The sequence below is a fragment of the Falco naumanni genome, chromosome 6 (assembly GCF_017639655.2).
Source record: "Falco naumanni isolate bFalNau1 chromosome 6, bFalNau1.pat, whole genome shotgun sequence".
In the NCBI taxonomy this organism is placed as follows: Eukaryota; Metazoa; Chordata; class Aves; order Falconiformes; family Falconidae; genus Falco; species Falco naumanni.
The window spans coordinates 10,702,160-10,715,629 of record NC_054059.1 but is presented as its reverse complement, the minus strand read 5'-3'; the positions used below and the strand labels follow the sequence as shown (position 1 = coordinate 10,715,629).

Genomic DNA, 13,470 nt, shown 5'->3' with positions numbered 1-13,470 from the left:
TTAAGGATAAACATCTAAGGATGGATACTGGGCCAGGATTCCTTTTTGGCTTTTTATTTCAAACTTTGGTTATCGTTTTATAGCTTTGGTTATGTACCTATAATGTAAATTAAAGGTAAAATTACAAGTCGTTGTATTCGAAACACCATCTTCCAGTGCATAAAAAGGTACTTGCCTGGCTTCTTGTAACTACATTGAAGGAACAGATTTGGGTTAAAAACATGTCTTGAGCTATCTCACTTGGTAATTGACACCTATAGCTACATATAAGAAGAAAAAAAATAAAATCTACGCAGAAGACTTCCTGCTTGCTAATCTATTACAAGAGTAATATAAAATCGGGAAGAGGACTACGGTTAAAGACACAGGGAGAGTTGAAAAGGCCAATCATTATACGAATGTCAACAGGAAGGAGCCCTAAACCTCTCTTCCTAAAACAGAGGTTTATAGTTTTAGATGCAAGATGGGCAATAGGCAAAATGCAAGTCACATGGAATGCCTGATCCAGGAATCCTGGGAATTTTGCTAATCTTTTGTTCATATACTGCCGTCAAAATAAAAAAGAAACCAAATTTTTTAGAATAGCAGGAAGGCAAAGGGAGTTGAAGACAGCAGAAGGAACTGTCCTTGTCAGACTTTTATTTGCCAGGCTAAACAAGCCCAACTCTTGAAATGACAAGGCACTCCAGCCCCCAGATGGACTTTGTGTTCCTCAGCTGGACTTGGATCAACATGTTCTTTTCCTTCTTGTCACCCCGGAGGCTAGAGCTGCACAGGCAGGAGGGCTGAACAGAGGGGGATAGCATGTAAGCTTCAGGAAGGGAAGGGGGCATTGAAGAAGGGAAGGAAGACTGTGCAGGGCATGGCATAACTGATAAAGAGAAAACCATTACTGTACAATGTGCAGAATTCATTTTCATGAAGAGTCCAAAAATACAAACATTAAATAATGTATTGCAGTTTTCCAGTGGTGGTTGCTATGAGACATAAACAGCAGGCCATTATAACTGATAAAGGTCTCACATTTGCTTCAGATTGGCAGCTGTAAAAACACTATTGCTCAGGGTATTTATCAGTTTTGTATACTTCTGCTTATCCCAGAGAGGAACACTTTTTTTCATGATTAGTACTGGAGTTCTACTAACTTATAAATGTCTTATTTTTTTTTTTTTCAGAGACCAATCATTCTGGTGCAGTTTATGGGAGAAGAAGGGGTGCACGCTCTAATGGAAAAAGGTACAGCTTTTGTTTTCTCGTTTCTGATATTTCCTTAGCATCTCAAGGTTTTCTACTTTTATAATAGCTGGAGGAAGAAAATTCGTCTCCCTCAGGATTTTTAACTTAAGAACTTTGCAGGGATAACATGCTATGAAAGTGAGACACAAAGTATCATTTCTTCTCTGTCCTATTTTTGTGGTTTTGCTCAATATTTAATATTATACAAATAATCTTGATAGTGACTCGGAAGACAACTCCAGGCTGGTTAAAGAGGTCAAGTTATTAGAGGCATACGGTGTTCTGAAACTAGAAGATCAGTGTGTGTCTTAAAGTGAACAACCAGAAATGTCATGTTTCCCAAACTTCAGCAACTCTTAAAATCCAGTGAGTAGCTTGGTTACTCCAGGGAGGAATAAAAATGGGTTGCATGAAGGAAAGGTGCAGTTTTCATGAACTAAACCTTCAAGACATCCTGGACTGTCTATACAGGAATGAAAGACAGTGGAAATTATACTGGGCACTAAACTATTCTGTAAGAACCATTCAGAAACAGTGGTGTTCAAGAATGAAGAAATTCAGAACAAAGCTGATCCAGAAATGAAACTGAGCAGCATCTGGGTGACAGCTCCAAATGGTCTTGCTGCATTTCCTCATCAAAAAACAACTATCTTATTGTAAAGGGCCTTCTACATCTCCAAGCTCACAGAACAGATTTGTTAAACAAGACTATAAATTCATCACTAAAATCAATGGCAAAACAGCTGATCTTAAAAGAAGCAGGATTTCATTTTGTATTTCAGAACCATTCTCTGAGGTGCAATTTCACAATTAGCTCAGTGATCTCATGCATGATACTAAAGAACACAAACAATGTGATGGAAACATTAAACAAACAGCATGGGAAAACAACTCAATGAAAATCCAGCTGAGTATTTCTTTTCAGAGGCCAATAGCGTATCAGCACTGAAACCACTGTTGCTGTCTATTCTTTTTAGCTGAATGTCATCTAAGAAACTTTCAGATGTAGAGAAGCCTTCAAGAGAATTTGCTTCCATTCCCACATCTTTTTCCAGAGTTTTCCATGAAAGTGATGGCTGTGCATCTTTTAACTAGCTAGTCAAAGCAAAAGTTTGAGGTCTTCAGCAGAATACAGAAGGAGGTAAGGCCTTTATTGGACACTTTTATTGATGGCTATAAGTTGGTCTGATCTTGACAACGGTATGTAAAATTATACAAAAGGTACTCATATTAAAAAGCTGTCATTAAAATAAATAGTGTTTTCACAGTGCAGCATCTTCCCATTTGGCCTGAATTGCAGTCAAAAAAAAAATCAACATGCTATCTCACTTCATAATGGCAGCGGACAACCTCACGGATTATGTGAATCCTTTAATGTGTTTTCCACAGTGGAATTTATTTTGGAAACTTGCTAATACATATTATTGCCTTTAAGATCTATATAGATTAATCAAGTTATCACTAATATACCAATTTATTTTTTTTTCTACCAGAAGCGGCCTTCCTTGGAACAAAGATCAACTGCTTATGCTGTTGGTTGAAACTCTTTATGTCTGGCAAAATCAGTCACTGTGCCTTTATCTTCTTATTTTATAAACATCTCTGTGCAGTCAGTGCTAGAGTATTCAAAAGACTATTGCAAAACCACAACAGAAATAAAAATGAAGGGAAGTACTTTTTCACATAAGGCTCTTTACGTGCTTTCTCTCACTCTATTTTTGCCTGTTACTGCACAGACATCTCTGCAGTTATGAGCTACCACAATATTTACAGTCCATAAAACAGTAACACTATCTGGGTATTTGTGCACTTTTCCCATCCATGTTATCAGGAATGCACAGAACTTGCTCTCTAAGCAAATGTTTGCGGGACACGCAAAGACAGTCTTCAACAAGGTCCTCTCTGCAGTGCTCCATCCTAATTTCAAATAAGCAGCAGCCCTCTTCCACCTGCTTGTTCGTATCCATGTTTTTTGCCAAAATAAGAGAAAATGCTTATACAATTAAAACTGAGCTTTTAAACAATTTCCTTCTTTAAAACTGCCAGACTATGCAAACTGCTTGGTTGTGCATGAGATATTCAGGAACTCAAATTTGTTTGTATTTGCTTTGCATCTGTATTTCTCCAGGATTTGCTTGGCTCGGCTTTGCAACAGCTTTCCCAGAAGTGTCATCAGTAGCCCCCCACCCCCTGAGGGTCATTCCCCTGAGAATTCCTGGAAATTAGTTGTTCTTCTTTGTTGGCCTTCATCAGTAAACACTCATTTATATGCTGTCCAAACATTTCCGGTGTTTTCTCCGTATTTTGAACGAGCCAGTGAAAGTCCTTTTTACTTCAGAATGCGCTGTCAGAAGTCATCTGTCAAAGAGGTGTAGGAAGTGTTAACCAGGTTTGGGGGTTATTGGGATATGAAATACAAATGCTTCTCGGCACTTATCTCAAGTAAGTTCAGAGATGGTCATGACTCCTACTTTGTAAATCTGTGTCTGTAGGAAACATACATCCTAGAGCTTGCATCGATCCTGCAGATCTGGGAGCGGAATTTTGTTGTTAAAATATACTGACTACCAACAACCTTAGGTTTATTGAATGTTTAAATATTTCAGGCCACTAGATAACCAAATAGCAGCATGTCTATTAAGATAGGTATTAATAAAGAACACAAAGAATACAAGGCATTGTTTGCAGTCATTGAGTGTGTTTTGTGCAGAAATACAAAAATAATTTAAAATATATGCTTTAAATAAGGTAAAACTTTGTCTGGAGGACAGAAGGGAATCTTTCTTATGTAGATGTGAGCATCTGGTTAAGGTTTTCCTAGGGACTCACAATCCCGGAAAAAAGACAAATGGAGAACAATGCAAGATGTTGTTATTTTTAAATGCAATTCAGAAAAACATTTTAATCGCTTCTCCAAATTTCTACCAGAATCATTTTTTTTGTCAGACACCTGTATCTCTTTATTGGCCATGAAGCTGCAGAACATGTTTTTGTTACTGAACTCTCTGCAATTAGAAGAAAACATAAAGAATTAATGGCTTTGATTCTCCTTTAAACGTACCTCAGTTCATCCCAGAATAATTCTCTTACAATCTAAAAGGCATATGGCTATAATCAAGATCAGTCTTTGAAATGCCATTTGTTTGGATTTAGTTTCACTGATAACCAGTCAGGCAGTCTATGGAATTGTCAATTCCCATTTGTGAACAGTGAAATCTGTTATATAGCTTCCAGCGTGGAGTACAATTCATTGATTAGGAAGCCAGCCAGCATGTCTAGTGTCACTTCTGTGACAGATGTCTTGCATGATCTTAAGAAATGGCATTCCAGCTTTTCCAATGAAGTTAGAAGGCTTTGCTCCAGGTCCTACGGCAAAAGCCATTTTTACTTCTGAGACAGACCTTGGCTAAGATACCATGGATAGGAAGGATCACCACCAGTCTGGTCTCTTCTCCTCAGTTAGCAAGTAATTCTTCTGGTCCACTGCAGTTTTGTTGTTCTTTTCCAAATCATCCTTGTCACCGTCTCTAGGTAAAGCTCCACCACAGTCACTACTGTGATCAAAGCTTCTGCAGATACAGATGCCTTCCTGAGCAGGTAGTAGCCAGCTCATGTATGGTCCCAGCAGGATGGAGCCCATCAAACATCAGGCACCACTTCCTCGAGGAAGTTGTTTGCTAATACTGGAGTCAGTGCTGCCATGGCTACAATGCTCACAGCACACAAGGAAATAAAGGTTTGTGTAGTTTTAGGTACTCACTGCAGTTTAAGTAGTTCCTCAGGTGGAAAGTGTCTCTGCAACAGCCATCCATCAGAAACCTCCCAAAAAGACAGCGACTGAAGCTCAGAGACTCTCTTACATTTTCTTCACCAAATGCCTTGCAGACTGAATCTGGGAAAAGTCTTATTCATGCCTCAGACAAAGGAATTCCCTCCTGCTTTCATCCACCCACCTCTAGACACCACAGCTCAAATACCTATTTTAAGACTATTCCCATTCTAGTTGATTTTTGGTAGCTGGCATTTCCGAATGGTTAAGTAAACGACACTAATAGAATACACACGCCTCAGTCTCATTGCGCCTTTCAAGAAATGAATAGACACGTATAAATTTTCAGTAGTTTTATTGAAAAATGCCTCTTTCATTTCAGAAATAAATAATATAAGGCAGTGAAATTCACAATTTGCAGTTAAAATATAAAAGCAGCAATTCTATATCCATAGTCTTGCAAACAATTTCCAACTGCTTTTGATAACTAAGAAACATTGTATTCTGAAAAAAAAATCCATACTAAATATACAACATAAACATGCAATTCCATCTCTGCAGGATTGTCTGCAATTTGGCATAAATGTTACTGTGTCTACAAACAAGGAGATTTCAGGCATTATTAAACTGTATCCAGTTGATACAATGATTTCAGCTACTTAATGTTTGTGGTGTTTAAAGGAGATGTATAAGAGCAGTATATGCTCTGAAAAGTGTAACTAAGAATAGAAGAAAATGACAATGATATTGGAAGGAGAGGGAACTTTTTGTTTCTTTCTTTTTTAACTAGATAATGCAGACCTGTGATCTGACTGAACTGCAAGCATGCATTTGAAAAAGAAAAATGTAGAGCTAAAGCAGACACTCCTTAGAAAATTTGCAGCAACTCTTTGGTTATTTTTGGTTTGGGTTTTGGTTTTCTTTTTTTTATTCATTCGTTTTTACGTTACTTTAATGAAAAGGCAGGACTGGGATAACTGAATGCATATATTAACCTGCACGCAGCCACTATAAGCAAAAGTATTTTACAAGCATTTCCGGAGCAATATGAAGACTCTAGGTACACACATTGCTATCCCCACATAAGCCAGATACAAAACAGGGGTGCGTCTGATACGAAAAGACCAGAAAGCTGTATTGCAAAAGAAATGATGCACTCTCCCTGTGTGTATCTGCAAATGCAGGTATAGCAAAACCAAAAACCACCAACCAAAAAAACCAAAACAAGATGCAGGTCTTTTATGGTTTTGTTTTTGCTTTTCTTGACAGTGATCTTTTCCAGCGCATGTGCTCAGGGTATTCTGGTGAATGCATTTCAACTCCATAGTCCTCATACTCGTCCTCTCTCCTTTCTGACTCCATAGGTACTATAAAAGGTTCACCTTCAGGCTGATAGGGTCCACTTTCAGGCACGTATGGTTCTGGTTGAAAATAGTTGTCCGATTGAACATAATAGTTATCGCATGTCTTTGAATCCACAAATACAATGAAAGTTAGTTTGTCTACATAACGTTAGTCCAATCTTATTTCCATATAATAAATATATAAATTAATAGTTCACTGGGACTGTTTTTCAGTTTTGTTCATGAATACTTTTTGGCAGTAAAATAATATAAAGTTTAAATTTTGAAAAGTTTTGTATTTATAATACACAAATCATTACAGAAAGAGTTTTGAATTATGTAAAGGACAAATTACTGTAAAACTATTTAAACAAAACCAAAGCAAATCAAATAAAAATATTATTTTACAGCTACTTCAGTAAATCCAAGCACTGGAGTTTATTTTAAATTGCGTAATTAGTAGAAGACATGGACCAGGTAAAGTGAACAGGTAGGTTTGCCATATACTAATTTTCTCTGAGAAGGGGAAAGGAAGTGTAGACATAACTATCACCAGCGGCAATATACAGTACATGTCATTTTCTTGTGCTGTTCCTCGTAACAAACCGAGTTACAGCTGGTGCTTCAGGAACACCAAAAACTACAGCAAAACAGAAGAAAAATAATTATAAAACTTTGGTATTTATAACTGCAGTTACAGAATCCAACAAGATTACATATAAAAAAAGGCGCATGCCCCGATTCAGACATGTTGGTAACAAGCAACAGACAGGTAGGTTTCATAAGTTGTCAAAGATGTTATTCTGGCATATAGCAAGCAGCAGCAGGCTTTTATGCAAAAGCATCACCTAGAGTTGTTAACAGATTTTAGTGGGTACAGTCTCATACAAATCATTTACAAGCCACAATTAGTTTACTATTTACATAAGTCATTTCTCATTTACCAGGTTAAATCTGTCTCTTCTAATGGCATTACCTTTGCTGGTTAGTAGTTTTATAAGCCTCCTTCACCTCTGAGGCTTTTGATGGTCTGGGTCTTTTTTTAAAAAAGAAAGGCTGTCTATTATTGAAATGCAACAGGCTTAATGAATTGACATCACTGTCCTTTATCTCATTCACGAGTTGTGTTAGTAAAAAGAATCTCCCCATTCTATGAGGCCAACATGGTTCAAAAACCATATGCGTGGTGAAATATCCATACGGACTCATTTTCTAATAAGCACGTGCGCAAACATCTCAGAAACAGGATTTTCATGTATTCAAACTGTAAGCAGCACTGGCGCCTTAGAAAATGTGTTAGCCGAAACCTGAAACAGGTCAAAGATGATGTTAGTCTTTTAAAAAAGTCCATCTGATGTGCAAACACATAGTTTCATCCAACTAAATACATTACGGTTAACTCATACACATATATTTATATATGTATACATAGCTGCTTACTAGAAAGCACAATACTGCTGAATCACAGGTACAATTTTCTTTCCTTTTCTTTTAAATAAGAATTGTGTGTGAAATCTGCACAACCACCTGGCTCTTTAACCAGCAGCACTGAGCCTGCAAGTGTGTACATATATATATATATATCCTTTCTTTTTTTTTTCTTTCCATGGGTACATGCACAATACACTAACAGCAAACCATATCCAATAGTAGTATCACATACACAAACTTTGAGATGTTGCAATGCATACATATTAATTTGTTAACTATACTGTGGTCCTGCAGGATCCCCATGTAAAATATATTAGTATATTTCCAGTCAGAAATTGGTGGCCACTGTGACCCTTTATTTTGATTCCAGAAAGCAGCCTACTGTTTTAAGCTACATCACAGAGTGGAAGGCTGATACAACCCAGGACTAATCAGAGATTCCATGGTGTTTAACTCGGTAGAAATTGTAGGACAGTGGTGTTTTTCAGTTGTCTGCACTGTATCACCGAATGGATTTCCTTTGTGGAAAAATTTTATTTCAGGTATCAATTTTGTATAAATAATCCTGACATTGCTCAAAAAGAGACACATGGAAATTGCCAGCCACAGCATTCTTTTTATTTTTCAAGAGAAACATGGAGAATTCAACCTTGCTCTGAAGACGATTGGAAGGGGTGGGGATGGAGGGGAAAAAAGAAGAAGAAGAAAATGGTCACTTAAATCCTATAAGCAACATTACCAACTATCTTTAAAAAAAAAAAAAAAAAAAAAAAAAAAACTAATATTGTTACTGTTTCCTATTTAAAGCAAACCATAAATAACATCGAGTAAATCTGCATCAAAGTCCAAATGACTGCTCATATACCTGCACATTACAATGAGGTAGGCCTGCTCATTGCAACCACTTCCTCCTGATTCGGTACGTCCAGGCTAGCAGGACTGTCCCATGTAAAGCAACTCAATGTGAACAGTTACATCTGTGAAGGTTATTTAAGGCAAGCTGTTTATAACCTACCTGGGAATCCTTGGCCATTGTAAGGTATGCTAGCACACTGGGATGAATCACAATATCCTGGTGGCCCTGGGGGACCTCGAATACCCGCATTTCCAGGACGACCTGGCGGCCCTGGTGGTCCTCGTGATCCTGTGGAGCCTGGTGGACCAGTTCTAGATTCTCCTTGTGGACCTAATTTTAGAATTGAAAAGTTGGGACGTTGTTTTCTAAAAAAGCTAGCTTGATAAAACTGCTAACATTACTGCTGTCTAGACTACACAGAGTAAGCTATGTCTTCAGTGAGAAAACACTTGCGCTTACTTGCTATACAGGGGTCAACAGAAATAAAAACAAAAGAAAACTAGAAATATGACTCATCATTAGTTGCTTCCCTGTGTGTGGCTTATTTAAGGATTTATTCACAGAAACTGACTTAGTAAGGTTTGAGCCAAGTAAGAAACATCAATGAATTCTCTGGTTTATTTCGCTTCTGCATTAAGATACAAAGATCTCGAGGGAAACTACTAGATTAGACAAACACACTGAATTTCAATTAAAATATAGGAGTACATCAATTCTGCTACCCTGTAGCCCCAGGATAGATGAGGTAATGTTTTTTTTGGAAGAGGTCTTATTATGGTTAGCAGAAAACTAAAGTTTCAAGTAACTGGAGCTACAATTTGCTGCAAGCATCTTATGGGTCCTGTAATGAAAAACCATGTTTAGCCTAGTAAACTACTAGCAGAAAAAAATGATGCAGCTGATTTCTGCCAAGGCATCAGTGAACAAAACTGCATGATACAGAGACTAAAACCAATGGTCAAATCATCTGTCTCTATCATTTGGTAACTCTGCATGTGGGAGTAATTTGTAATCCAGGGCAAATTTGTAGTTCTGTAATCACAAGTAAAAAATGGAACTATGAAGTATCATCTGATGATACATGAAAATATATGTCAAATATTTGGACAATGTATATTCATGAATTACATTTTCATACAAACAAGCACGCCAGATGAGTAAATTGCAAGATGAAGATAAATACCTATTAGCCATACCCAAAAAGTCTTTCTAAATTACCCTTTTTGGTAGGGGTTTTCAGTAAACTCTAATAAACGTCAAAAATATGACATGGGCAGAGTAAAGCATATTCATTCACCATATGTAGTCTGGTTCCCTATGAAAAAATGGTGTCATCTTCTCCTACTTTTCTGTAATCTGATAAAACATGAAATATTTACCTGGTGGTCCTGGCAAACCTCGTGGTCCTTGAGATCCAGTCCCTCTTTCGCCTTTCTCTCCAGGCATTCCTACAGAATTAAAAATAAATAAATAAATAAAAAACACCCAAGGAAGGAAACCACATCAAACAACATCTCTTCATGGTCTCTCATTGATAATATTTAGTTCCCATTATGTAATGTAATAAGGCTGGTCAAACCTTATTTTGTACAGATGTCCAAATGTGCATTTGGGAAAATTATTTGACAAAAATATACTCACCTAAAATAAAGTAGGATGTAGAGGTAATTTAGCGTAAATAATTTTTTTCAAAGAGTTTTTCAGATACTCAAACCACCACAGAACCTTATTATTTTAAATTACAAACAGGAAGGTATTTTCAAGCTTTCATATGTCTGCTATGAAGGATGCTTTACTCTTTCTTAGATATTGTGAAATAAGTTTGAGAAAGAGCAGTCTTTATTTTAAAGGTTATACTAAAATACATGCTAGAAAACACAGCACTGAGTCTATGCTACAGCAGCACAGTTGGAATGAGCAAAGGCCACAACAGAGTACAGTAAAGACACTCCATGTCATTGCAGTGATCCAAGGCAGCCACAAAATAGGTTCATCCATATACTCAAACTCAGTTCAGAGTTGCTTCCCTCCCTTGGAGTACTGCAAAGAGCCAAGGATGGAGACCTAATTCTGTCAACTCCTACTTTTTATTCTCGGTAATGACTCATTTTCTCTCTTAATCAGAGTTCTGTTCTGCAAAGAGTTGTGTTACTCCAAACAGCCTTTCAAGATGTAGCTGTTTAGTGCCAGAAGAGTTCTGAGAACATTCGTTTTCCTGGGATATCCTGTGGAAGCCTAAGACAACAGCCAAAATGTTATACCAACTTGTATTTCATGAAACTTGAGCCAGGGAGAGACAGAGGAAAGCACTGATATAATTAACCTTGTCCTTCAGAACACTGGCATCCCTCAGGCAACACAACTGACCTACCAGGCTACTGCAAGGTGTGGGCTTCCTAGTCTGACATGGTAAAGGGATCAGACTGCCTCTCTGGCAGCCTCTGCACTATGTCCACTGCAAAATATACAGCTGCCCTGGCATCTACTGACCTCTTTCACCAGGTGGTCCTTGGACCCCAGGAGGTCCTGGGAATCCTGGTCTTCCTCCAGGCCCAGGCTCTCCTCTTGTCCCAGCAGCTCCTGGGGGACCAGGTGGTCCTGGTGGCCCTGGCTGGTTACGGTTTGAATAATAATCGTTCGGGATTTGATTCAGCATTTGATTGAACCGGCTCATTTGGCCTACAAAAGGAAAGAAAAATGGTTCAATAAGCCATGTGAAATGAGTGAAAATCTTTTATCAGAGTGGGAAGGGATAACAAGTTATGTCTCCTCATTAAATCCTATCCTTCCCATTCAATAAATTAGTGGTGAATTCATATATGGATGAATTAGGAAGACTTAAGATGAACGTCTCATAAGAAGGCTGAAAATAAATGGAGGGGGCAAAAAAGAAAGGTAAGGGGGACTCTGGAAGTCAATAACATTAACAAAAATTAATTTTAAAGCAATTAAATTCACAAAATGAGCATTTGTTTACAATACTCTTGCTCTCAGAGCTCTAATTAGATGTTGTTTTTATTCTGAAGAACAGAAAGGACCTGTTAAACTTCTAAAAGTGGAGTATCGCATTTCCATGTATTTTCAGAGCTTTGAAGTTACCACAAATACATTATAAATTATTCATGTGTTGGGCTAGCAGCACATAGTCTATGAAGTTGCTTTCCTAAGCCTGTAGGATGCATAGGCTTGTACCCAAATAATTTCTGCATACAGGCAAATTTCATTTCCAAAGAAGGGTGTCACAACCAAAGCAACAGTTGTGAAACTATGCAGAAAGGAGCCCTCAACAAGGGGCCACATCTAGCTCTACCTGATTACTGTAAGGTGCCAGTCCTAGCATAACCCTGAAAAGATGAGCTGAATATGAAAAAAATAAGGCAGGGATGTTCAAAAAAGAGATGCTAAAAGATCTCAGTTAACACAAGGTTATTCATAAGTCTAATACGTGCATGATTGTACTTTCCTTCCTCTGTGATGGCTAAGTAATAGACATGTTTTAAATAGCAGCCATCACAGACATTTTAAAGGACATTCTGTCCTCATCCCTGTACACAAGCACTCTTAAAGATCCAAAAGAAGTATCTGTTTACCTCAGTCAGCACTGACCCTTGTTGTAAAAACAATATTACAAACAATTTATGGGCACATTTGTCTCTGTCCTCCTTGGCAGGTCTACTTACAGCAATCACCTCAGGGACAGAGAGAAAGCCTCTGTAGAGAACACTTTCTTGGGCTGCAGAGCTGCACTGTGTGGCCATAGAGGACTGAAATTCAATTTGGAGTCCTCCAAATATAATTTTTTCTTGCATAGCACAGATGGTTCTGTGCGCAGTATTTACCCAACACTCATCTGTCTTTTCCTGCTAGCAAAGTACCTGCAGTGAGTATCCTTTTTCTGACTGATTGCCTCCTCCTGAAGATGTGTTTAATGAGAAAATATATACTGATTTTATGACAAAGATGAAGTGATTTTGGACAAGACTGACAAAAGGAAGATCACTTTCCTTGGACAGAGAATTAGATTTGCCTGTGTATTACCAAAGATCACAAATTAGTTCATGATCAAGGTAGCCATCTGGATCTGGCAAAAATTTAGTGCTACATTTTTTTCCACCAAATCATTGGCATTAGACAACTACCAGATCACTAAAACTCTCCCTATGCTCTGGGGCCAGTATCCCTCACCTTGAATTTAAACCATTTTCTCTGTTAACAAACAAAGTAGTAAATTACTAGCATGAGAGACAATGCAAGCAACACTGTTTACCATTTATCAGTTGTTCACAAACTTGTCTTGCAACTGCTCGCATCATGTTCTGAGAAGCAATGTCACCCTAAATCAAAACCAAACCAAGTGTTTCATTAGTGAGTGTCTGTGCTTTTAAAGACATAGCATTGAATTAAAAACTCTGAGAAAAACTGGCTTTAAAGCAGACTTACTCTGTCACCTTTTTCTCCCTTCATTCCAGGTGTACCCTAAAACAAATACAGTAAAAATAAAGCAACTGAAGGATTATATTATTCCACTCCACCTACAGGTTTGAGACATGCAATTCTAGAAAACATTTTGACTCCTTCAAGAAGACAGACCTAGTCCTCCTTTAACTTCAAATTTCAGAGATGTTAAAGCAGGTTCCAGAAAAGACTGGACAAGCAATGATATTTTGTGTATGATCAAACACAGTAAAAGATGCAGAAGAAAAAGGTCTGAAGGAAAAATTGAAACTAGGGCTAAAGAAACTGATGTATTCTGACACTGGGACCACACTGGCAATTTGAAAGTTGAATTTTTAGCATCACATTTCTGTAAATGGTGAATGGCCTTGTATGAGTTA

The 13,470-nt window shown here is 37.7% G+C and overlaps 1 protein-coding gene across 1 annotated transcript in view; it reads right to left on the bottom strand.

Moving 5' to 3' along the window:
* Window positions 1-5,343: 5,343 nt before the first annotated feature.
* Window positions 5,344-13,470, bottom strand: part of COL12A1 (collagen type XII alpha 1 chain) — a 106,066-nt gene continuing 97,939 nt past the window's right edge. The window contains 6 exon segments of the mRNA XM_040598161.1: window positions 5,344-6,426; window positions 8,795-8,965; window positions 10,015-10,083; window positions 11,126-11,314; window positions 12,903-12,969; window positions 13,076-13,111. Of these exon segments, the coding sequence (XP_040454095.1) occupies window positions 6,245-6,426; window positions 8,795-8,965; window positions 10,015-10,083; window positions 11,126-11,314; window positions 12,903-12,969; window positions 13,076-13,111 (714 nt within the window). The 3' untranslated portion in view covers window positions 5,344-6,244.